The 26,496-nt window shown below is 47.0% G+C and overlaps 1 protein-coding gene across 1 annotated transcript in view; it reads right to left on the bottom strand.

Moving 5' to 3' along the window:
* Nucleotides 1-26,496, bottom strand: part of C9H20orf194 (chromosome 9 C20orf194 homolog) — a 92,023-nt gene that overhangs the window by 53,620 nt on the left and 11,907 nt on the right. The window contains 13 exon segments of the mRNA XM_032224481.1: nt 61-105; nt 1,897-1,973; nt 2,356-2,443; nt 3,292-3,328; nt 4,002-4,083; nt 5,049-5,184; nt 8,419-8,474; nt 10,341-10,439; nt 12,936-13,013; nt 15,592-15,698; nt 18,984-19,080; nt 21,480-21,604; nt 21,706-21,825. Of these exon segments, the coding sequence (XP_032080372.1) occupies nt 61-105; nt 1,897-1,973; nt 2,356-2,443; nt 3,292-3,328; nt 4,002-4,083; nt 5,049-5,184; nt 8,419-8,474; nt 10,341-10,439; nt 12,936-13,013; nt 15,592-15,698; nt 18,984-19,080; nt 21,480-21,604; nt 21,706-21,825 (1,147 nt within the window).

The following is a 26,496-nucleotide window of genomic DNA, read 5'->3' as shown; positions in this document are numbered from 1 at the left end:
AAACCACAATCAACAGGCCATCATGGGACGATGTCTGGTCAAGAGGAGGAAAGGACTCACCTCCCTTGGTTGTTCACAGCTTGCATCCAGAAATCAATCTTGGTGCTGCGCAAAAGAGGGATAATTATTTATTTTTTAAAAAGAGGAAGATAAATAAAAACGCTGAAGTTAGCCAGATTCCCCGGTTACACTAAATCAGTGTTTCTCAACCTTGGCAAGTTGAAGATGTCTGGACTTCAAGTCCCAGAATTCCCCAGCCAGCATTCGCTGGCTGGGGAATTCTGGGACTTGAAGTCCAGACATCTTCAAGTTGCAAAGGTTGAGAAACACTGCACTAAATGTCGTGTTGCACAGGAGGAACGCACAAGTAATCCTCAGCGCATGGCCATGATTGTGCCCAAAATTTGGGTCGCTAAGCCAAGCAGTCGTTCAGTGAGTTTCGCAACGTTTCTTGCCACCGTTTTCAAAACGGAATCCCTACAGTTCGGTTAGCCACACGGCCGTTAAGCGAATCTGCCTTCCCCGTCGACTCTGCTCGCCGGGAGGTCGTAAAAGGGGACGGCGTGACCCCGGGACACTGCAACCGTCGTAAAGACGTGCCAGTGGCCGAAGCGTTTAAATGTCAACTAGGAGATCGCGGGAAAGGGTTGCAAATGTTGTGGGTGTGAAAAACAATCCTAAGCCACTGTTTTCAGGGTCTTTGCAACATCAAATGGCCACTACGGCCGTAATCTGAGGACTACGGGGAGTGTAGAGAATGCATATGTGGGTACGTGCATAATTTTGTATTTTATTTATTTATTTTGCCACGTTTACTTAGTAGGCTATCGGAGGGGGTGACCCTTTGAGAGCTGCTTCTAACGAAATTTCATATTAATGTTTGCCAAGTAAGGTACATTCAAAATATTAGCTTTTTACTTTAAGTAAAATACTTAAAGTATTTTAAGTCTCTAAAAATAAGGTATCATGGTTTCAAAAATCAGCCCCAGGTGAAACAATCCGCTATGCCAATGTTGGCGAACTCTTTTGGCAAAACGGGAGTGTGCGTGTGTATGCGCCAGCGGGCTGCTCTTCTGGTTTTGGGCGTGTGCATGTGCAACGCCCTCCCCCGGTCTTCCGGTTTCTGGTGCGCATGCAGGCGCAAAGACCAGAAGGCCGGTGCCACACTGGAAACTGGAAGAGCACCAGCCCGGTGCGCCTGTGCGCGGGAGAAACCAGAAGAGCAGCCGCCCAGCACTCACATGCGCACTGGGCAACCGCTCTTCCGGTTTCCAGCATTCCCGCGAGCATGAAGACTAGGCGGCTGGCTGGCTGAGCAATGGGCGACGGTTCGCGTGCCTGGAGAGATGCCTCTGCATGCCACTTCTGGTACCCGCGCCATAGGTTCACCGTCATGGCATTATACAATCCCAGTTTATACAAAAATGCTTAGAACAAGCGCGCCATACTCATGGCCCGCGGGCCGCAATCCGGCCCACAAGGTGCTTAGACCTGGCCCGCGGGCCGGCCCTGGAAACGGTGGTAGAGCGACCCGTGGTGCCTCTGCAAGCAAAAACAGAGCTCGGGAGGACCTAGGGTGTCCTCCCTGAGCTCTGTTTTTGCTGGCGGAGGGTTATAGGAGGTTGTCGCGGATAGAAACGGAACCCGGGAGGACCACACGCCCCCTCCCTGAGTTCTCTTTTCAGTCCCGGATGGCTGCCAGAGGCCGTCGCGGCTCAAAACAAAGCTTCGATGAGTGATGTTGAGCTGGCCAAACCCACCCTGGCCCGAGGTCAAACACAACCCTGATGCCGCCCTCAATGAAACTGAACTGGACACCCCTGGTTTAGAAGAGAGAGAGAGAGAGAAAGAGAGGGAGGGAGGGAGGGAGGGAGGGGGAGGGAGGGGGAGACGTACCTTAGCGGAGTTTTAAAGCATGAGAGTTGAAGAGCGTCAAGCGTATTGAAAAACACTTTCTCTGCTGTTTCTTTCGCCTGTGAAGAGAAAGGAATGGGGGGTGGGGGGGGGGGTCAAATCCGATCAAAGCTATACTAAAAAAAAATGCTTGAAGAATAAGTACAGGTAATCCCCGACTTACAACCGTTCATTTAGTGACCGTCTGTAGTCACAAAAATGCGACTCGTGACCATTTTTCAAACTTAACCGCCACATCGCTGATAAAAGGGACGTGTGCATTGGTCACAATTGCGAGCTAATTGCCAAGCATGCGAGTTTTGAATCACTTAACGACCATGGGAAGGCTGAAATGGTCGTTAAGTGTGAAAAATGGGTGATGGGTCACTTTTCACAGGGCCCCTGTAACTTTAAAGGGTCACTAAGTGGGGTGGTTGTTAAGTCGAGGAGGGAAGTGCGTACCTTTGTAACATGGGAGGTTTTTGAGAAGGTGTCTATGCCAGCCAGGACAGCTTCCACCACAGCAAAATAGATCTGAGACAAGAGTTTACTGGGAAAGGAAAGAAGAAAGGCCACACGGATCACGACGGTGAAGATTTTTAAATTCACACAATCCAGAATTCTTTTATGGAACAGAATCACACAATGATAGGGTTTTTTTTCCCCAAAAAAGAAAAGTCCCTGAAGGAAGGAAGAATTAAGGGTTGTTGTTTATGGATTTCAAGATTAGAACAGGAAAGAGAGGTAAAATAAAGATAAAATATAAATAGAATTATAACTGCCTGCCAAAAGTCTGGAAAGCTTCCCTTTCCCCTTTGCCTTCTCTTCCTTTTTCCTTTCTTTCCTTCCTTTTTCCTTCCTTTCCTTTTTCCTTTCTTTTTCTTTTCCTGTTTTCCCTTTCTCTCCCTCTTCCTTTTCCTTTCCTTTTCCATTCCTTTTTTCCTTTCTTTCCCTTCTCCTTTTCCCTTCCCTTCCCATCCCATCCTATCCCATCCCTTCCCTCTTGTTACTATTTCCATCTTCTTTCTTATTCACCATTCTTTATTTTCTTCCTTTATTTTCTAATATTTGTAATTCTCTTATCTTGTTAAAAATTCTTCATTCAAAATTATATTTTTTTAAAAAGACCCTGAACACAGAGTAAACCTTAGTAACTAGGTGCCATTAGTAATATATAAAGAAAGCAAAGAAGCTGACACAAATCAACAAAGTATATTAGAAGAAGCCTGATTTTTAGATGCAAATCAGAGCCTTTGGAGTGGGAAATAAAAAAAAAGCATTCAAACTGCAATTGTGTAGTGTGTACAACCACAACTGACAACAAGTTCTTCTGCTCAGCCAAGAGGTGCTTTAGAAAGGACCATGGAATCGGAAAAGTATATTTTTTTAAAAACTTACACTTCTTCTGTTTTCTTTTCCAATCCATCGCCATTCCCTTTTTACACAAATAAAAGAGAAATACGGTTATTACTCTCTCTCTCTCTCTCTGCCATGGCAAAAAAAAACCACATCCTCCACCCTTCAATTATTATTTTGCATCATTCTCTTTTTTATTTCAAGCTATTTAGATCTCATCAGCTAGCCATACCCACGCTGGGATTCAAACTTGGGCTGTTTTTTATATATTAGGCAGTTATATTAACCTCTAAGCCACAAGCTCTCCTCCCTTATCAGCTGAGCCAGGGGAATGATTAAATGTTGTTGTTTTTTTGTCAAAGCACCTGGTATGCCAAATATGGGAGGGAGCATACTGCATGTATACTGTATGTATATATGTTCCAGCATAACTCTGGAGCGCCTCGAGCAATTTCAACCAAACTTGGAACACAGATGACTTACCTTCTGGAAACAAATACTAGGTGGGGGACGGGACACCCCTGGGGTGTGGGTATGGGTGTCTGTGGGCGTGTGTTCCAGCATAACTCTGGAACGCCTGGCCCGTTAAGGAGAACGAGTGGGGCGTCCTAGAGGAAGTTGCTGTCATCACTCCTGGTTTGCATTCTGCCTGACAGTCCTGTGACCTGGTGAGCATTTCTTAAGGCCTGACTAGTGTGGGGAGCCTCAGAAAGCAGGCAGGGGAGAAATCCTGGCTCAGCGGCTGGACTTACCCAGGTAAGGAGTGTGAGTGGTGCCAAAGAAATAGGTCCGGGAACAAGCCAGGGGTCCCTTGGGGGAGACACACTGGACCACCTGTGGTTGGGAAGCACAAAATGGACTGGTCAGTTAGGACCTCCACATCCGTCTGTCTGTCTGCCGTCCCTCCCTCCTTCCATCCATCCATCCATCCATCCATCCATCCATCCATCCATCTATCTATCTATCCCTCTACCTACCATGCTTCCCCGAAAATAAGTCAGGGTCTTATTTTCTTTTGACCCCCAAAATAAGCGCTTGGCTTTATTTTTGGGGAGGTCTTATTATTTTTTAGGTGCAGGAGACGGTGAGTATGGTCACCTCATGGCTTCTGCTGTGTTGCGATATTATCGGGGAGAGTTTATTTCAGATCATGCGCTCAAAAGCCCGATTGGGCTTATTATCTGGGAAGGTCTTATTTTCAGGGAAATAGGGCATCCATCTATCTATCTATCTATCTATCTATCTATCTATCTATCTATCTATCTATCTATCTAACTAACTAACTAACTAACTAACTAACTATCCATCCCTCTATCGATTTACAGTATCCCTCTATCCATCTGTCTGTCTGTCTATCATCTATCTATCTATCTATCTATCTATCTATCTATCTATCTATCCATCCCTCTATCAATTTACAGTATCCCTCTATCCCTCTGTTCGTCTGGCTATCTATCTATCTATCTATCTATCTATCTATCTATCTATCTATCTATCTATCCATCCATCCATCCATCCATCTATCCATCCATCCATCCATCTATCCATCCATCCCTCTATCCATCCGTCCGTCCATCCATCCATCCATCCCTCTATCCATCCCTCTATCTATCCATCTATCCATCTATCCATCTTCTATCCATCTACCCATCTTCTATCCATCTATCCATTTTCTATCCATCTATCCATCTTCGCAGGTTGAAGACGAGTGAACTTCAACTCCCGGAATCCCCCAGGCAGTGAGGCGCAAGGCCTCGGCCACAGGGCTCCACCAAGTGCTTCTGAACATGTCAGCTTACCATGTGCTTGGCGACGCTGCCAGCCAGGCCCGTGTTGCGAAGCAGGTGCCCTTCCGAGGGGAAGCTGAAATTGCCTGAATTCAGATTTTCTCTGGACGAGTGGGTGCCGAAGAGCGCAAATGGTTGCCTGCTGGGGCTGATCAGACACACAAAGAGCAAATGACACACCTCACTTCTATAGCAATAGCAGTTAGACTTATATACCGCTTCATAGGGCTTTCAGCCCTCTCTAAGCGGTTTACAGAGTCAGCATATCACCCCCACAGTCTGGGTTCTCATTTCACCCACCTCGGAAGGATGGAAGGCTGAGTCAACCCTGAGCCGGTGAGATTTGAACCGCTGAACTGCTGAACTAGCAGTCAGCTGAAGTGGCCTGCAGTACTGCACTCTACCCACTGCGCCACCTCGGCTCTTGGCTATGGGAAGCCAAAGAGCTAAGAAACAGGCCACGGGTCGAAACGGGGAAAGAGAGAGAGATTTAAAAGCGCAATACCGCAGCAGGAAAAATTGGCAGGAGTTGGAAAAACATCTTTTTCCCGGTAGCCATTTTTTAAAATTTATTGGATTAAAAGTCCCACATTTTCTTCGGTTGCCGCTTAGGTCAACAGAAGCACAGAGGGGATGGAGGCGAAAGGACCAGGATGGGGAAGCTATGGCATGCGAGCCATCGTCTGTTGCTCTTCTGGGTTCCGGTGTGAAAGCGCCCGAAATGGCCCGGTGCGCATGCATGCCGGCCACCTGGTCTTCCGGTTTCTGGCACAGATGCGTGCGCGAAGGCCAGCTGGCCAGTATGCATGTGTACACCAGAAACTGGAAGATCATCTTCCCCGTGTGCGCATGTGCGCCGAGCGACTGTGCTTTTGGTTTTCGACATGCACATGCACACTGACCAGCGGGTCGGTGTGCACATATGCGCACCAGAAACCAAAAGACCAGGTGTCTTGTGCACATGCGCGCACCAGAAAGCAGAAGGCCATCTTCCCGGCGCGCACATTGTTCCAGTTGTTTCAGTTTCTGGCACACATGTGCGCGCATGCTTTTTCCCCCGGCAACACTGCGATAGGAGAACAGAACTGCTTCTCCGTCGCTCCATCCCCTCTGCGTTTCTCTTGAAATCAGCAGCAAAAAAGGGCTGCTATGCATCTGTCAGCACCTCTTCATTGGGTAATTAGGAAAGAAGACCACGAGACTCCATGAGTAGAAATCAAGTGTACTTTTACTAATTATAAATGATTAAAGGCATAGCGAAGCGAAGTCTGATTATTTAGGCGCGAAAGCGATTGATATATAGAATAGCCCATTCCGCACCCCTTGGCATCCCAGTTACAGTCCAATCATAATTCTCCCAAGGGTCAGGTGTGAAATAACTTCAAAAGGCATCACGAAGATGGAATGTCGGTGCCGTTAGTCCTGGCGGGAATCTCCTACGCATGCGTAGTCCGACAGGCAGCTGAGCTCCAGAACCTTCCTCCAGCACAATGAGTAACCCCTCCCAAATACCATGCCCTCCCTCCCCGTTTCATGGCAGCCGAAGCAACAGCAAAGCAGAGGCTGACAGCATCCACAGAGAGCATCTGTAAGCCTTGAAAAAGATGCAGCGGCTTTAATGATCTTAAGAGAGGCGGCTGCTTTAACGATCAGCCAAAACCCAACTTTGCTGGCTGCCGTACAGGTCGTCCGCGACGTACGACCACAATTGAGCCCGACATTTCTGTTAAGTGAGACAGTCGTGAAGTGAGTCTTGCCCCCTTGCATGACCTTTCTCGCCGTGGTTGTTAAGTGAATCACTGCAGACGATAAGAAACCTGGTTGTTAAGAGAACCTGGTTTCCCCATGGGGTTTGCTTGTCGGAAGGTCGCAAATGGGATCGTGTGACACACACATCCCTTCGCGGACACCGCAACCGTCATAAACGTGAGTCGGTTGCCAAGCGTCTGAATTTTGATCGCATGACCGCGGGGGAAGCGGCAGTGGGTCGTAAGTGTGCAAAACGGTCATAAGTCATTTTGTGAAAAAAGTTTAGTGACTTCGAACAGTCACTCAGTGAACTATTGCAAGGCGAGGACTATCGGTATTATGAGGTAATTATTCGGCGTGGCAGGAAACAAACGCAAGCATGTTTATCAGAGAGCAACAATATTCAGCGGTTTTTCTCAGGGAACAGAAATCCTGATTTAAGCAGGGGGGGATTCAGCCGGTTCGGGCGATCCAGATGCTAATTTTACATCTGATTCACCGAACTGATAGTTGCAAAGACTGGCTGGCCACGCCCACCCCACTACACCCCTCCCAGGAGTCTCCGCGTGGCCCATTTTGGATGCCAGGGAAGTGCAGGGCCCGTGCGGAGGCTCTGGGGCGGCAACAAACGGGCCTCCTGGAAGGTCCAGAAGTCCAGAAACAGCCTCGTTTTGGCCCTGAGCCTGGAGGGGAGGGCATTTTCATCCTCCCGGAGGGTCACAGAAAGCCTCCAGAGCCTGGGGAGGGAGAAAACACCCCCCATACATGGTGCAGGAAGCCGAGTAGGCCACGCCCACCATGGCCACGCCTACCCAGCAATCTGGCAGAGAACCGGTTGCTACAGTGGTGGGTTCCGGATCCCGGTGCAATGGGGCCGGGCGTCCACCACAGGCACTCGCGCAGCACATGCACGCGTATTTACCGCCTGCAACGCTCCAGCTGCTTGGCGGAGCGTCGCGCAGGCGCCATACACTCCATGTGCGTGCGCGTAATCCCCGATCGGCTCAAATACAGATAAGGAGGGTGGGCAGGCGGGCGGGTTCTCCGGAGCACGGTACTGGAATGATACTTAGTGCTTCCAGCGGGAACCGGTCCGCCTGCACCAGGGTGTACCGGTCTCGTCCCATCACTGGGTTGCTAAACTTTTTCAATCCCACCCTTGGATTTAAGAAGAGAAAATCTCACCCCAGGTTTAATTCCCCCTCCGAGCCTTCACATAAAAAGGATTGGCTAAGAAGTGACATAAAGACCCCCCCCTTTTTTTTCCTGCCAGAAATCTCCTAAAAAGCTGCAATCAGACAAAATAACAGCCAATCTCCTGTCCTGCTGTACATCCATTTCCAAGGTGATTATCTGGACTGCAATTTCGAAACGTTGCCCTGTAAGAAGGCAGGAGTTATCCTTGAGGATAAACGATGAGACTTTGGAATGATTGCCATACATCTTACATTTTACGGTATTTTTCTTTCGGCTATTTGATGGAAGAAAATGGTTTTCAAAGAGTCAAGGTGCAAACATCTCCTCTAGAGCTCTCTTTTTTTTAAAATTATTATTAGAGGACAAAACTAGAAATCATATTTGTGTGTTGATATAACCTGGTGCAGGGCAAGGAAGTAATGGAAAGAAAGGATACCTGTTATCTGTTATATGACTTGAAATCAACCCGTGGCTGAAGTAACTTCGGAATGGCTGCAGAGGGAGGAAAAAAACATTGATTATCGTTAAAATAAGGTAAAGATAAAGGTTCCCCTCGTTCCTGACTCTAGGGGGTTGTGCTCATCTCCCTTTCAAAGCCAAAGAACCAATCTATTCTATTGTATTCTATTGTATTCTATTCTGTATTCTGTCCTACATTTTGTTTTGTATTCTGTTCTGTTCCCTATTCTATTCTATTTTATTCTGTTCTAATCTATTCTGATCTGTTCTCTATTCTATTCTACTCTATCCTATTCATTTCTATCGCATTCTACTCCGTTCTGTATTATGTTATGTTCCATTTCTGTTCTGTTCTCCTATGCTATTCCATTCCATTCTCTATTCCATTCTGTTCTATTCTGCATTCTGTTCTGTTCGATTCGAATGCCGTGGTGGCTCAGTGGCTAGAATGCAATATTGCAGGCTAACTCTGCCGACTGCCAGCAGTTCGATCCTGACTGACTCAAGGTTGACTCAGCCTTCCATCCTTCTGAGGCGGATAAACTGAGGACCCAGATTGTTGGGGGCAAGAGGCTGACTGTAGATGCCCACTTAGAGAGGGCTGCAAAGCCCTGTGAAGCGATATACATATAAGCCGTATAATTGCTATTGCTATTCATGCTGTTTGTCAAAAACGCTGGAATTCCCCTGGGCGCTTCCAGCCTTGTGCCTCTCTGTTTCCATTGGGTGGCATCCAAATCGCCTTCAGCAAGCAAGATTGATGCCTTTTTTGTTCTTGGAAAGGAAGGATATTTACAAGCCTGAAAAGTCTCATCTCAAGGACTCAAAACGCACAAAAAGCTTCACGATGCAAACGGAGGAGCTGGGTGGCAAGAAAACACCAGCAGTCCTCGACTTATGACCCCTATTGTTGTGGCCCGGCAGGAGCCCTTGGAGCTGCCACCAGACTCCGACAGCGAGGGGCCCTATGAGTCGGCTCTGGAGGATGTGGAGGACCCTGGATAGGGTTCCGACTCCGAGCAGGGCGCAGAGAGGCTGGTTGGCCACCAGGTGGTGCCTGAGCCTTGGACCAGTGGGGAGGAGACAAGGGAGAGTGATCCAGAAACCAACAGTGAGTTGTTCCGGGATGCACGACATCGAAGGGCTACTCGGCGTCAAGAACAACTACGTAATTACTGGATGGTTTGCTCCCGACAACCGCCCCTCCCAACTGCTTCTCCTTTAAACTCCATCCCCAGGTGTGCCTTGTGAAGGGAATCTGGGCCCTTTCCTTCCTCGTAAGCCACACAGCTCATGTTGGTCTCTTCCCTGCCTTCCTAGGATGAGGAGGGGGTGGGCCTTGGCCTTCATCTGAATGCCCTTTCCCTTGTTCTACCCCCTCCTCCCCTGCTCTGCCCAGCCTGGCTTTGCCCTTCCCCGGTTTCCTCCACAGCCAATGGAGCCACTCTCTCGTTCTCTGTCAACTATAGCAATAGCAATAGCAGTTAGACTTATATACCGCTTCATAGGGCTTTCAGCCCTCTCTAAGCGGTTTACAGAGTCAGCATATTGCCCCCAACAATCTGGGTCCTCATTTTACCCACCTCGGAAGGATGGAAGGCTGAGTCAACCCTGAGCCGGTGAGATTTGAACAGCCGAACTGCAGAACTGCAGTCAGCTGAAGTAGCCTGCAGTGCTGCATTTAACCACTGCGCCACCTCGGCTCTCTGGTTAACTGTTCGTCTTCTTCCGTCTCAGAGTCAGACTCCAACGGGGGCATGACGAACGGTTCATAGAACGTGGTTTTTTTTAGTACTGTTGTAAGTTTGAACAGTCGCTAAATGAAGGGTTGCAAGGCGAGGACTACCAGATATGTAAAATTTGAATTTTTTTCTATCCCTCTTGAAATCCGTCTCCTACCTCTCCAGTCTGAGATTCTGAGAGTTCCAGCATGAAAGGGATTTCAGTGTCAAAATTGGCAAAGAGGTTGGTCCATTGATGTTCAAAAGTCATCAAATCCTGGAAGAGAAAAAAGGCGTTAACTCCGCCGAGCCAACGCTATTAACCCCCCGCCCTTTCAAAAGAGAGAGGAGGTCAAATATTCCCATTTACAGAGCTGGAAAGAGGGGGGATAACCTGCTCAAAAAGCACCGGAGGATACTTCTGAACAGAAATATCTACACGAAGGTTTATATTTAAAATTACAAACCGCTAGCTGAAAAAAAGACAATTGTCTAAAAAATCCAAGCGGCGGCCACTAGATGTCAGCAGAGGCCCAGTTTTCGACTCTTCCCATTTTCTCGAAGAAAACCTTCCACAATATTAAGAATTAAAAGCTTAAAAACAGACAGAAAACAGGCTGATCAAAGCGTTGTGTAGATTCTTGTAGGAATATAAGCTGGAGGAGGAACATGTCAAAGAAACTATGGTCGCCTGGGTGAAAAATTTCCGTTATAATGTGGAATTGGCTAAGTGGGAAAAACTTTGGATACTGAATCAGAAACTAACAATGGCTATGGCGTATAAAGAAAAATCTTTATAAGATGTTCTACAGATGGCATCTCCCCCCCCCAGCACGGCTTTCCAAAATGTTTAAAAATCTGCTGGAGGTGTAAAAAAACACCGGGCCCTTTCTATCATATGTGGTGGACGTGCAATGAGGCAAAAAAAAAATATTGGAAAATGATTCAATCATGGTTAGAACAAATGGTGGGAGACCACATTATGTTTAAACCAGATTTTTTTCTCCTAGGTATAATACCGGAGGGGTTTAAGAAAGATACACTTTATTTAATTATACATATACTAACTGCGGCGCGCATAACTTATGCACGATATTAGAAAAAAGAAAATACACCATCAGAGCTAGATATAATCAGAAAAGGGTTGGCCTGTGCGAAAGCAGATAGGCTCACTCTTGAACTTAAAAATAAAGGGGAATCAGAATATTTTGAAGTCTGGAACAGATTTTATGATTGGTAGAAGACAAGGTGACAAGACTGGAACAAAATGTATATATTGCGATTGGACAGAAGGATAGACAATGTATTAAGTAGGCTAATTGTTAATGGTTGAGACCAGCTGTATATAATGTGAATGTATTGTCACTTCGACTTTGCGATACTGCATTGTTTTCAATGTAAAAATAATAAAAATATATTTTAAAAAAAGCTTAAAAGCAGCCTCTTGGACTCACACCTGAGCCCATAGCAAACCCAAAATCCAAACTGAAAGAAGCCACAACATGGCATGTAACGGAGATCTGAGCACTGCTTACACACTGAATTTGAAAAGCTGCGCAGAGTATTTGGCGGGGGAGGTGGTAGGAAGTTAAAACCCGCCCCTCTCTTAGAAAAAAATGAAACATCCTGTGAAATGTTGAAAAGGCAGAATATTATATTTCCCTGGATCAGAAATGGAGGAATGTGTTTTTAGGCAGGAAGCAGACTCTCTCTTAATAGCTCCCCCTACCTTTGTCAATGGGCTATTAAAAGGCCTGCCTATTCTACATAACAAAGATCTTCCCCTTCAGCTCCAGGGTGATGGTGTAGGAAGTTAAAATCCGCCCCTCTCCTAGAAAAAAATGAAATGTCCCGGGAAATGTTTTTTTAGCCAGGAAGCAGACTCACTCTTCATAGCCCCCCACCTTTGTTGATGGGCCATTAAAAGGCCTGAGCCGGTCTACTCTACATAACAAAGATCTCCCCCCTTCAGATCCAGGGTAATGGGATTAAGGCATGATAGTATTAGCCTCTTTTCTTCTTCACCCAACATCTGGAAGCCTGGGATCGAAGTCAAGGCCTCCCGACTGTGAGGCGAGAGCTCCACCTCGAGGCCACCGTACCACTCCAACAAGCCACGGACGGTTCCACCACAAAACCGCATTCGACTAAAGCGCGCTCGACGAAACTGCGTACCTGACGTCATCACAGTGCGACGAAAAAAGCATGCTGTGAGTGCTAAAGCTAAAATTAACCCCTAAACCTAAACCTAACCCCCCGAAACCTAACCCTAAACCTAACCCTAAACCTAACCCTTAACCTAACCCTAAACCTAACCCTAAACCTAACCCTTAACCTAACCCTAAACCTAACCCTTAACCTAACACTAAACCTAACCCTTAACCTAACCCTAAACCTAACCCTAACCCTTAACCTAACCCTAACCCTAATCCTAAACCTAACCCTTACCTTAACTTGAATCGGCTTTCAAAGCGCTTTTTAAAGCGCCCTTTTTTCTCCGCGGTCGTTGTTGTCGTGCTGCTGATGACGTCAGCGACGCGCTTTAATCGGGCGCGCTTTAGTGGACCGTGGTTTTGTCGTGCCACGGCCACGGACCTGCCCCAAACATTCTCAAAGGCAGCTGGACACAAACAGGGTCCGCCTTGGAAGCCATTTTGGAATGGGGAACCATCTCTCTACAGCTTTTCCTCCTTTTCATCCCACAGAACCGCTCAGCGGATCCAAGATTTTTTTTAAAAAAATGACCCACCAGAAAACGACTCTGGACATTTACCTCGTCCAGTAAGCTCTCCAAAGACATGGGATCCACTTTGCTGTAGGCCTTCCAGAGATCCAGACTGACGTCCATCAGCTGCAAAGGGAAAGATCGAGTCAGAGGCGACAAACCTTTCTCGCCTCAGGTGCCAAAGGCACGTGCGCTACCCCCATAATTTAACACCCCTCCGAGCCGTGCCCCCTGCACATGCGCGCGGGACCCCCTCACTGCACCTCGCACATGCGCGCACGGCTTTCTGGGAGCCTGTGGAGGGCGAGAAACAGCCCAGCACACAAACTGGAAGTTCAGGAACAGACTTCAGGGTTTCCCATTGGGCTGTTTTTCACCCTCCGGAGACTTCAGGGGAAGAAAGAAAGAAAGAGGGAGAGAGGGAAGGAAGGAAGGGAGAGAGAGAGAGAGAGAGGGAAGGAAGAAAGGAAGAAAGAAAGAGGGAGGGAGAGGGAGAGAGGGAAGAAAGAAAGAGGGAGGGAGGGAAGGAGAGAGGGGGAAGAAAGAAAGAGGGAGGGAGAGAGGGAGGGAAGGAAGGAAGGAAGAGAGAGAGGGAGGGAAGAAAGAAAGAAAAAAAGAAAGAGGGAGGGAGAGGGAGGGAGGGAGGGAAGGAAGGAAGGGAGAGAGAGAGGGAAGGAAGGAAGAAAGAAAGAGGGAGGGAGAGAGAGAGGGAAGAAAGAAAGAAAGAAAGAGGGAGGGAGAGAGAGAGGGAAGAAAGAAAGGGGGAGGGAGAGAGAGGGAAGGAAGGAAGGGAGAGAGAGAGAGGGAAGGAAAAAAGAGAGGGAGGGAGAGAGAGAGGAAAGAAAGAAAGAGGGAGTGGCTTGCTGGCCATGTGACCTGGTGGGAGTGGCTTGTCGGCCATGTGTTTTCTTTCTCTCTCTCTCTCTCTCTCTCTCTCTCCTTCCTTTTGTCTCTCTGTCCCTTTTTTCTTTTTTTCTTTCATCTCTCTCACACTCTTTCTTTCTTTTTTCTTTATTTCTTCCTTTCTTTCTCTTTCTCTCTCTCTGTGTCAGTCTGTGTGTGTGTGTGTGTGTGTGTGTGTGTGGCAGTGGTGGGTTTCAAAAAAGTTTGGACCCTCTTCTGTAGGTGTGGCCTGCTTTCCGGGTCCACTGGTGGAACCTCTTCTAACCGGTTCGGTAGATTTGACGAACCGGTTCTACCGAATAGGTGCGAACTGGTAGGAACCCACTTCTGTGTCAGAGGCTCTGGCAGCCTAAACACCGTAAGCAGAAATGCACAATAGGTTTAGGTTTAGGTGTATTAGATTTATATGCCGCCCTTCTCCCAAGGATTCAGGGCACCGTACAACATTAAAAGAAACACATACTACAAAAGTTATAAAAAAATTAAATAGAATAATCGAAACAAACCCAATAAGAATTGACAATAACATTTTTTTTTAAAAAAAAAATCCGAATTAAAATTAACAATGACCAATAATTTATTTTGTTTTGTTCAGGCCAGGCTGGCTTGCTGGAAAAGCCAACTTTTTAGGGCGCGTCGGAAGGACCGGAGGTCGGGGATTATACAAAGCTCCGGGGGCATTCCAGAGGGAACACGCAACAGAATGACAGCATCATGGGGGGTGGAAGGGACCTTGGAGGTCTTCTAGTCCAACCCCCCCACCCCCAATTTACAAACTCCATCCCACTTGAAACAAACAGCTGTCCAGCCTCTTCTTCAAAATCTCCAGTGATGGGGCACCCACAGCCTCTGGAGGCAAGCAGTGCCACGGATTATAATGGCTCACCATGTCACAACTGGGCACAACCAGAAGAATCGTTGGCAGCTGTGAGGGTTTCTGTCCAGCTTTAATTCCCTCCACCCCCACCCCCAACGCATTTCAGCCACGGCTGCTAACAAGCAGGCTATTCTAGCTGGAGAACGGTACCCGTGGGCACCATTGTTTTGCCAGAAGGGCCGTTTCCCCACCCCACCCTCCCCCAGCTGAGCAGGCCACTCAAAGACCCCCCCACCCCCACCCCGCGGCTGTTCCCAGCTAAAACGAAAAGGTCCCATCATGGGGCTGAAACGATCCTATACACCGTGTGTCCCCCTGGAAATAAGGCAGGGTCTTATTTTCTTTTGACCCCCCGAAATAAGCGCTTGGCCTTATTTTCGGGGAGGTCTTATTATTTTTGGGGTGCAGGAGGCGGAGAGCGTGGTCACCTCGTGGCTGCTGCTGTGTTGCGATATTTTCGGGGAGGGCTTATTTTAATTCATGCGCTCAAAAGCCCGATTGGGCTTATTTTCCAGGGGTGTCTTATTTTTGGGGGGAAGGGATAGAAGATGTCTGATCTGGAAGCCGTCTTTTACATTTAAGCCTCCAGGCCTGTCACATTTTCAACTCTGGGAAAGTGGGAGGAGGGGGGGGATATATGGAGTATGGGTGAGATATAGTCAAAATAACGTTCCTTTCTCAGAGAGTCAAGGACACCTTGCCCTGCAGCTGCGATGGTGTGACTGGGAGGCATCTCCGGTTTTTCTGGGGAGTAACGCAGCTGAGGAGCAGCAATTGGCTCGGCTGAGAAGATATAGGTAAGTAAAGCGCAGGAGCAGGCGGGCGGCCCCCCTCGATAGTTTGAGCTACCAGGTTTCCCGAAACCGGTCAGAACCGGCTGAATCCCACCCCTGGTCACATCCGAGCCAGCCCTTCCGTTCTTACCTCGTATTTCATGGTGAAGAAGCCATCTCCGCCGATGCCTTCCAGGGCAAAGGCTTGCACGATGGGCCATTTTTCCACCACAAACATGTCGAAGATCTGCAGGTGGCCTGCAAGACACCGAACACAATTTTTTGGGGGGGGGGGGATTTTGGCAACTGTTTCCTCCACTTACAACCATTCGTTCAGTGACGGATTGAAGTTAAAAAGGATCGGATGGTACATTGGCTAAAATGTACCCAAACATGAAGCCGACCTGCTGGAAGTGTAAAAAAGTACAAGGGACTTATTATTATTATGGTGGACTTGCCCGGAAACACAAAAATATTGGACAAAAATTTGGAAATGGGTGGAAGAAATTACAGGAGAACAGATAAAATACAAATCCGAAATCTTTCTGCTGGGAATAATCAAAGGGAAATATACAAAGAAAATTAAGTACAGATTAACACATCTGCTAACTACAGCTAGAATAGCATTTGCCCAGTTCAGATAAGAAATTAAACTAAATTTGGAAATGGGTGCAAGAAATTACAGGAGAGCAGATAAAATGCAAATCCGAAATCTTTCTGCTGGGAATAATCAAAGGGAAATATACAAAGAAAATTAAGTACAGATTAACACATCTGCTAACTACAGCTAGAATAGCATTTGCCCAATGCCGGAAACAAAATAATACCCCCTCAGACGAATTAGTGATTAAAAAAAACTTTGGATTGTGCAGAGATGGACAAATTAACGCTGAAATTAAAAGATAAAGAAGAGTCGGAATATTATGAAACTTGGAACAATTGGTACAAATGGCTGCAAAACAAGAATAAAATTAATTAAGCCAAAAAACAATATATATAAATATATATAGAACTGTGTATAAAAGTGTGTAAATATAGAAGCGAAATATTATATACATGTACAGGTATGATGACACAACAATGTTGATGTAATGACTGTAAGGTGTTGCAGAAGGGAAAAAAAATAATTCAAAAAGGATTGGATTGATCTCGACAGACTGGGGGACCCTGGGCCCTCTCTAACAAAATGAAATTTAATGCAGAGAAAAGCAAAGTCCTACACTTAGGCAAGAAAAACCAAAAGGACACATATAGACTGGGTGAAACCGGGCTTAATAGCTTGGAGAATAGCTTGACTGCCTCTTCTTTGTGGCAGCCCCTGAGATATTGGAAGATGCTATCATGTCTCCCTTAGTCCTTCTTTCTATTAAACTAGACACACCCAGTTCCTGCAACCGTTCTTCATATGTTTTAGCCTCCAGTCCCCTAATCCTCTTTGTAATATTCATCATTACCCTGACAATAAATGACCAAGCAGAGTCTTGCAAATATCTTGCATCAGTTTTGGCTAGTCTCAGTAAACACACACACACACACACACACACACACACACACACAGACCACTTCACAATCCCTGCGGAAGGCTGCTCTGCTTAAGATCTTGGCATCCCATTGTTAACAGGAAATCAAGATTCTTTTCTGTTCTAAAAAAGGAAAGTTACATTATCATCATCATCATCATCGTCGTAAAAGAATCTGTTCTTTCCTCCCATAAAGAGAGGATTTAGACGCTTCTGCTGTAAAAGCACAAGGGATCGATTGTGTTTCAGTTTTACAGGGTGTGATTAACGCAAATTAGGCAAATTGCTCACTTTGGAGACAACGCGGGTGTGATTCTCCTTCGAGGATGAAGGCCAAAAATCCAGATGGGGAAAAAAGTTAGGCAGTCCTTGAATTACGACTACAGTTGAGGCCCAACATTTCTGCTGCTAAGCGAGACGGTTGTTAAAGTGAGTTTTGCTCCATTTCACGACCACGGTAAGCAACCCGGTTGCTAAGTGAATCTGACTTCCCCATTGACTTTTGCTTGTCAGGAGGTTGCAAAAGGAGATCACGTGACACACACACCCGCAGGGCGCGTCAACCGTCATAACTATGAGTCAGTAGCCAAGCGTCTGAATTTTGATCACGTAAATATGGGGGGAGGCTACAGCGATCGTTAAAATGTGAAAAATGGGTCACAAGTCGCTTTTGTTCAATGCTGCCGTAACTCCGAACGGTCACTAAATGAACTGTTGTAAGTCGAGGACTGTCTGATAAAGAAGTGAGGTGTGCCCCATTTTACGTCCTTTTTTTGTCACCGCTGTTAAGGGAGTCGTAGGGTCGTTAAGTAAATCTTGGCTTTGCTCTTCGGAATTGGGATGGGAAGGTCGTCAGCGGAGATCACGCAACCCCAGGACGCTGAAACCGTCACAAGTACCTGCCAGTTTCCAAGCCTTTGAGTTCTGATCACGTGACCACGGGGATGCTACAAAGGCCGTAACAGTGAAAAACGGCCGTAAGTCACTTTTGGCAGCGCCGTAGTAACTCTGAATGGTCACTAAATTATTACATTAAATTATTAAATGGTTTCACCATCGGGCAGAAGACATCAATCCACAGCCAGCCAAACAAATAGGTTTAAAATTAGTTTCTATCCTTAAAACACAACCACAATCGCTCTACACACACACACACGGAAAAAGAGGACTAGTTTTTCCTTTTCTTTCTTTCTTTTTCTTTCTTTTTTTCCTAATTACTTGCCTAGGGATTACCGTATTTTTCAGAGTATAAGATGCAGGTTTTGAAGAGGCAATTTTTTTCAAAAAAAGTTTTTGCACTCTGCAGATCTCCCAAAAACGGCCCCATTTTTGGCAAAAATGGGCCAGGTTTTTTTTTTTTAAAGGGCATGAATAACCTTTAGGAGGTTTGTAGAGTGCTTCTGGGGGGGGGGACCAAAAATGTGCAAAAAATGGCCCATTTTTCACAAAAGCAAGCCCATTTTTTGTTTAAAAAAAATTGCATGCATAGCCTTTAGGAGGCTTGTAGAGTGCTCCGGGGGGGGGGGGGAAATGAGCAAAAAACGGCCCATTTTTCACAAAAACAAGCCTGTTTTTTGTCAAAAAATTTGCATGCATAGCCTTTAGGAGGCTTATAGATTGCTCCTGGGGGGTGGGGGGGGGCAAAAATGAGCAAAAAACGGCCAATTTCTGCCCTCCCCAGCCCCAGGAGCTGTCTAAAAGCCTCCTACAGGCTCTGCACGGCCATTTTGGTGAAGGGAGTGGGATTTCGGGAGGAAAAAATGCTATATTCAGTGTATAAGACGCACCCAGATTTTCAGCCTCTTTTTTGAGGGAAAAGGGTGAGTCTTATACACTGAAAAATAGGGTATTCTTTACACTATTTATGCTGTTTGTGTTTTTTGTCACTGATTGCGCCAGTGAGGCTAAAACCAATTTCGGTGTATACATGATGAACAATGACAATGAAGGCTAGACTACTAAATGAACCGTTGTAAGTCAAGGACAGTCTGATTTCCAAGAATTGGATTTTCCCCAAACCTACCTTGGGAGCTGAAGGGAATGCCGATCCGGCTGCAATCTCGAACCATATCCACAAAGCTGGAAATTTTAAATTCTTCAGCCGACTCTTCATCTTCATACTAATAAAACAACGAGAAGGGAAGAATCTTTTGAAAATAAAGAGTGTAGTCAGCTTTCGTGCCTAAGATGTGAGTAGAACTCTACGTCTCCTGGTGATTGATCCAAATTCACCCCGCCAGCTTTCATGCCTAAAATGGGACTAGAACTCACGACCTCCTGGTGACTGGCCGAAACACAACCAGTTGGCTTTCGTGGCTAAGGCAGGGCCAGAGCTGACCACCTCCTAGTGATTGACTCAAAGCCACCCAGCTAGCTTTCACAGCTAAGGCGGGAATAGAATTCCCAGTCTCCTAGTGATTAGTCCAAAGTCACCCAGATGACTTTCATACCTAAGGCGGAACTAGAACTCATCATCTCCTGGTAATTGACCCCAAAGTCATCTTGCCAGGTTTCATGTCTAAGGCAGGACTAGAACTCACCACCTCCTGGTGATTGGCCAAAACACAGCCAGTTGGATTTCATGGCTAAGGCGGGACTAGAACTCCCAGGCTCCTAGTAATTGGCCCAAAGTCACTCAACTGGCTTTTATATCTATGGTGGAACTAGAACTCAATGCCTCCTGGTTTCTAGGCCAACAACTTAACTACTAAACCAAACTCTTTCTTTCTTTCTTTCTCTTTTCTTTCTTTCTTTCTTTCTTCCCTCCCTCTCTCCCTCCCTTCCCTCCCTCCTTCTTTCTTCCTTCCCTCTCTCTCTCCCTCCCTCTTTCTTTCCCCTCTCTCTCCCTCCCTTTCTTTCTTTCTTCCCTCTCTCTCCTCTTTCTTTCTTCCTTTCTTTCTTTCTTCCCTCTCTCTCTCTCTCCCTTCCTTCCTTCCCTCCCTCTATCCCTCCCTCTTTCTTTCTTTCCCCTCTCTCTCCTTCCCTCCCTCCTTCTTTCTTTCTTTCTTCCTTCCTTCCCTCTCTCTCTCTCCCTCCCTTTCTTTTTCTTTCTTTCTTTCTTTCTTTCTTTCTTTTTCTTTCTTTCTTTCTTTTTCTTTCTTTCTTTCTTTCTCTTTCTTCTTTTCTTCCTCCCTCTTTCTTTCTTTCTTTCTTTCTTTCTTTCTTTCTTTCTTTCTTTCCCTTCCTTCCTTCCTTCCTTCCTTCCTTCTTCTTTCCTTCTGGGTGAAATATGCCAAGCAAGCCATTTTCTGCCCCAAAGTAAAAAAAATACTTGTGCAAGCCCTCAAAAGCTGGCTCGTGTCGAATTACGAAAAGGACACCTTCGTTCCTGCCACTCTCCCATCGCGCCATTCTCCCTGCTTTCAAAGCAGCAAATTTCCTGCCAGAGGCCCACAGCTCAACCAACAAGCCAACAAAAGGAAGGTGGCTAAAATACAGCTTCTGCGCATTTCCCAAAGCCCGAACGCTGGATGGTGTAACTCTGCCAAACTCGATTTGAAGAAGAAGAAGAAGAAGAAAAAAGGATTTTACAGAATTTGTTGAAAGGAGGGCGATAAAATGAAGAGAGCCTTGGCACTCGAAGCCCGTTGAAGAGGCTGTTTTGTGATTTTTCAGGAGGGTTTTTTCATAAACCCCCTCCAATTTAAAATCCACGCCTATTGTGCTCTGGCCGCATGGATGCCAAATTCGCTTTATGGCGGTTCCTGGCATTTCGTTATCCCAGGCGGCTCCCGCTTCGGGTATTGTGGCGCACGAGGTCGGAAAAAGAACGTAATACAAAAGAACAGCAGAAACCAGCTTGGGACCCAAAATTGGGCATTTTAAAAGCCCGAGTGGTGGTGGAGGGGAGATGCCAACTCCCCCTACGAACCCGTCAAACGTCTCCAAAATGAAAGACGCCGATGGCAGAGAAGGAAGCCGGCTTGAGAGCATTTGGAAAGCAACAAGAGACGAGGCTGGATGGATCTACGACACCGTGGAATTATAGAATGCTAGCTGATAACGCAGCGTTCGCCTGGGTATTTATTTATCCTAATTCTGTATTAGACAGGAAAAGCCCCGATTTTGATGAAAATGTCGGGACCAAACGTAATTTCTAAGGTTGGATTCCCCCCCCCCCCGCTTACCAGAGGGAGCCCCCTTGTGAAGAACTGTGAAGCCGTTACCATGGCAACTCCGCTGCACTGTACAGTAGGAGCCATTTTACGGCAGCGCGGTAGAAGCCATTTTAAGGCACAACAGGCTGCATTTTAACAGAACACACTGTTCTTGTGTGTTAGGTAGAGGCAGAAGTAGGGCCTCCTGCTTGGGCAAGGGGTCGGACTAGATGACCTGCAGGGTCCCTTCCAACTCTGTTAATCCGTTAATTTCTCAACCTTGGCAATGCTAAGATGTGTGGACTTCAACTCCCAGAATTCCCCCGCCAGCAAGCTGAAATCCGGCGCAGGAAGTCCCCGAACATTCACACTCCGTCCCCCGTCCCCCCTGTTGTTCCTCGATTTGCGGCTCACTCGCTCACCTCGGTTTCCGTCAGGCAGTGGAAATGCAGATTTCTCCAAAACGCCACGTAGGGCAAAAGGTAATTGTAGTTGACAGGGTTGCAGTAGAGATGGACGCTGTCTGGCTTAACCAGCAGGATCACATCTGCAAAACAAGTGGTCGTAAGAAGAGGACTCGTTAGAAGTGGGGAAGCATTCATCGGAGACCGGGAACACAGGCTCACACCACCCCGTGCTCCCTCTTACCATCGAGGACTTCTTCAGGGAATCCTGATCTCTCAAACTCATTGTTGTTCTGGCTGTACAAGCCGAAGAGGAGATAGTTGGCGAGTTCCCGGCATCCTTCATTGTACCGACTATCAATTCCTGAAAACAACAACAAAAAAGGACATTTGGAAAATTAGAGAGGTTATTTCTTGTTTGGGCTCGGGGGGGCGGGGGCTGACCGTTCAGGAAGTACCAAGAGAAGAGAGTATTTGCAGCTCAGGGTTGAACCTGGGGAGGGTGGGGGTGTCCTTAGTGATCTCTGAACTTGGGTGCTTTCTTGCCGACGTTTCGTGACCCACCTGGGTAACTTTATCAGCGTCAGAAAGTAGGAAACAGCCTAATCGAGAGTTGTAAGCATCCTGCTCAAGGAACCACCTATATATGAAGAGAGTAGACCTTGCTCCCTTGTAGCACGGATGGTGTTACCTAGTTGGGTCATGAGATGTCTGTAAGAAAAGAGCCAAGGTGGCGCAGTGGTTAAATGCAGCACTGCAGGCTACTTCAGCTGACTGCAGTTCTGCAGTTCGGCGGTTCAAATCTCACCGGCTCAGGGTTGACTCAGCCTTCCATCCTTCCGAGGTGGGTGAAATGAGGACCCGGATTGTTGTTGGGGGCGATATGCTGACTCTGTAAACCGCTTAGAGAGGGCTGAAAGCCCTATGAAGCGGTATATAAGTCTAACTGCTATTGCTATTGCTATAAAACCACCAAGCTTAGAGAGCTCCAAGGGCCCTACATTTCCTCCCCTCCCCCTCCTCTTTGCCTTCTATTTCTCCTCCTCCTCTCTGCAAATCCCGCTTCCTTCTAACACTGATGATGTAACCTAGTTGGGCCATGAAACGTCGTGCAAGAAAACCACCAAATTCAGAGAGCACCAAGGATTTTTTTTTTCCAATAAACCTAATTCCCTTACATTCTTGGTTGTCTGTTTAATAACAATATACCTTTATATAATCACATATCCCAATATGAAAAAGATTTAGCAACCATTTATATTTGTATATCACTGTTTTCAATTATGTATAATCCCACCAATCAACTATCGAGTATTCTTACATTCGTTATTGTCCTTGTACATCATACATTCAAACAAAGATGTTGTTCCTTCGTTTTTCAACGAGGTATTCTAAATAGTCACTTCATATATATATATACCAATTTTTAATTACTTCCTTATTAGAATTATTTATCAACAACAAGATATCTTTATAATATATTCTTAGGGTTATACATTATATCACCGATCCTCTATCAAGCAAACCTAAATTCATTGTTAATATATACAGGATATTTCTATTTTGCCATTCTAGATATGACGTATTGATCTTCCCCACGCTGGATATGATGCCATTTAGCAATTTAAAAGAGGGTTTTGGGATATCCCTCCTTTAGGAAAACACACAGCTCACATCGATTGGAGCAGCCAGAGTGAATTAATTGTGGGTGCGGTTTTGCATAAAGTTTACACCTTGGGAAGGTAGCTGGTGTCAGCAGGATGTGTTCCCGCCCCACCTGTGGTGCCAGAGCGTTTTAATTTGCTTCCGTGAGCTCAGAGTGACTTCCAGCCAAAAGGTGGATCACCGAGACGCGGAATATTCCGGTGCAACATGATTCCACCAAGCAGCCAAACTAGAGACGCCAACTTTGATACCTGTTGCAAGAAGGGCCAGGGTTTTTGTGGGACCCTCAAATGTGGCACCTTGGAAATATGGTGCCGTTTGATTTCCCTGTTACTGAAGTGCGTAAGATTGTTGTCCGGAGGGACTACCCGCTCTCCATTCTGGACCAGTTACTGCTCCTTCGTCTGGAGGGGGTTTTAAGTAGAACAAGCGATTTGCAATTTCCTTGATGGCGGAGTGGAAATATCCAAGAACTCCAAAAAGGATGGGCAATAATTTCTACTCCCGATCCCAGAAAAACTTAGAACCAAAACTGAAGCCGCATAAGAAATTTCGTTTCATTTCTTTGTTTTCTATCACGCTTTTATTATTCTCACAAACACCCCAACGCAGCAAATGTATTCCATACATCTTCCTCTGCATGTTTTCTCCATCACAACAACCCTACGAGGTGGGCTGGGATGAGAGCGAGAGATTGATCCAAAGTCACCCAGCTGGCATTCTTGCTTAAAACAGGGCTAGAACTCACCATCTCCTAGTGCTCCGCCCTAAGTCACCAAATGGGTTACATGCCTAACACAGGGATGCACACATCATCTGTTCACGCCCAAGGCAGGACTAGAATTCCCTGTCTCCTGGTGATTGGTTCAAAGTCACCCAGTTGGATTTCATGCCTGAGGCAGGACTAAAACTCCCTGTCTCCTGGTGATTGGTTCAAAGTCACCCAGTCGGATTTCATGCCTGAAGCAGGACTAGAACTCCTTGTCTTCTGGTGTGATTGGCCTAAAGTCACCCAGTCGGATTTCATGCCCGAGGCAGGACTAGAACTCCCTGTCTCCTGGTGATTGGTTCAAAGTCACCCAGTTGAATTGTTTACGTTCATTTGTTGTAAAGGAAGGAAGGTAGGAAGGAAGGAAGGAAGGAAGGTAGGAAGGAAGGAAGGAAGGTAGGAAGGAAGGAAGGAAGGAAGAATGAAGGAAGGAAGGAAGGAATGAAGGAAGGTAGGAAGAAAGGAAGGTAGGGAGGAATGAAGGAAGGTAGGAAGAAAGGAAGGAAGGAAGGAAGGAAAGAAGGAAGGTAGGGAGGAAGGAAGGAAGGTAGGAAGGAATGAAGGTAGGAAGAAAGGAAGGAAGGAAGGTAGGAAGGAAGGAAGGTAGGAAGAAAGGAAGGAAGGAAGGTAGGAAGAAAGGAAGGAAGGTAGGAAGAAAGGAAGGAAGGAAGGAAGGAAAGAAGGAAGGTAGAGAGGAAGGAAGGAAGGTAGGAAGGAAGGAAAGAAGGAAGGTAGGAAAGAAGGAAGGTAGGGAGGTAGGGAGGAAGGAAGGAAAGAAGGAAGGAAGGAAGGAAGGAAGGGAGGGAGGGTTTAAAATCTTCCAAAGGAGGTTCAGAGGGGGCCCTCTGAAATCCGAGAACCGCAATGCCGTGTGCCATTGCACAACCCCCCCACGGGGCCAGGGCAAGGCCAAGCTCTTAAGAGGGGTCCAGGCTGGGGGGATTAGGCCTGGGGGGAGCATCTGGGAGGGAGGGGCTGGGGGAAGGGACAAGGGCAGCCGAGCCTCCTCCTCCATGGGGTGACGCAGGGATAAAGCTCCGGGGCTGCCAAGGTATCCGAGCCAGGATCAGAATTATGTCTGGGGGAAACTAGGGCAAGAAAAGGAGGCCGAGCCGGTCAGTTTCAAAGTTAAAGAGTTCACAGATGGGATTTTTTTTTTTTTAATACGCACAACGCCCGGCTAATTTTTAGGCAAGTCAGAACAAGGTTAAATGCTGTCAGCGTTTCAGTAATAAATCTCCTTCCCACCTTCCATCTGGCACCTGTTCTTAGCCCAGGTTCTGCCTTCGTTTCATTTCCACCAGCTGGAGAGACAGTTTGGTCTAGTGGTTAAGGCACCAGGCTAGGAAGGAGGAGACGGTGAGTTCTAGTTCTGCCTTAACCATGAAAGCCGGCTGGGTGACTGTGGGCCGGTTACCAGGAGACGGGGAGTTCTAGTTCAGACTTAACTATAAAAGCCAGCTAAGTGACTTTGGGCCAGTCACCAGGTGACGGTGAGTTCTAGTACTGCCTTAGCCACGAAAGCCAGATGGGTGACTTTGGGCCAATCACCAAGGGACAGGGAGTTCTAGTCCTGCCATGAGAGCTGGCTGGGTGACTTTGGGGCTATCACCAGGAGACCGTGAGTTCTAGTTCTGCCTTAACCATGAAAGCCAGCTGGGTGACTTTGGGGCAGTCACTAGGAGACAGTGAGTTCTAGTTTTGCCTTAACCATGAAAGCCAGCTGGGTCACTTTGGGCCAGTCGCCAGGTGACAGGGAGTTCTAGTCCTGCCTTAGCCATGAAAGCTAAGGTCAGGGATTATGCGAAGCTCTGGGGGCAGCTCATTCCAGAGGGAAGGGGCTCCCACAGAGAAGGCTCTCCCCCTGGGGGTGGCTAGCCGACACTGTCTGGCCGACGGCACCCCAAGGAGGCCAACTCTGTGGGATCGCACTGGACGGTGGGAGGCTACCGGTGGCAGTAGGTGGTCTTGCAGGTACCCTGGGCCTAAGCCATGGAGGTCATAATTAGTACCTTGAATCGCACCCGGAAGACAACCGGGAACCAGTGCAGGCCGCCTAAAAGGGGCGTAACATGGGCGCACCTAGGTGCCCCCATGATAACCCGCGCGGGCGCATTCTGGACCAGCTGAAGCCTCCGGGTGCTCTTCAAGGGCAGCCCCACGTAGAGAACGTTACAGTAGTCCAGGCGAGAAAGGATGAGGGCACGAGTGACTGTGCACACAGCATCCCGATCCAGGAAGGGGCGCAACTGATGTACCAGGTGAACCTGGTTTATCCTGCACTGTCTGTCTTATTCGGGGAAAAAGCTGGAGAAGGGGTGTGTGTGTGTGTGTGTGTGTGAAAGAGTCCAGAATGAGAGAATAAAGGCCTTTTTCATTTACTTATCCTCCCCTTAGGAGGGGAAATTCCATCAATGCTATAATTCATAGAATTATAAATTCTATAAAAAGCAGCCACCTTCTCTACGAGGAAGAAGCTTGGCACGGATCAAATGCTCCTCACTCAGGCTACGAAGTGCCACTTTGTCCCTTTCACACAGCACACACCACACACACACACACACACATGAACACGAACACACCAGTCAATGCATGTGAAGG

Source organism: Thamnophis elegans, chromosome 9 (genome assembly GCF_009769535.1).
Source record: "Thamnophis elegans isolate rThaEle1 chromosome 9, rThaEle1.pri, whole genome shotgun sequence".
Taxonomy (NCBI): Eukaryota; Metazoa; Chordata; class Lepidosauria; order Squamata; family Colubridae; genus Thamnophis; species Thamnophis elegans.
Note: the sequence above shows the minus strand (reverse complement) of the source record. Positions and strands in the feature narration are given on the sequence as shown.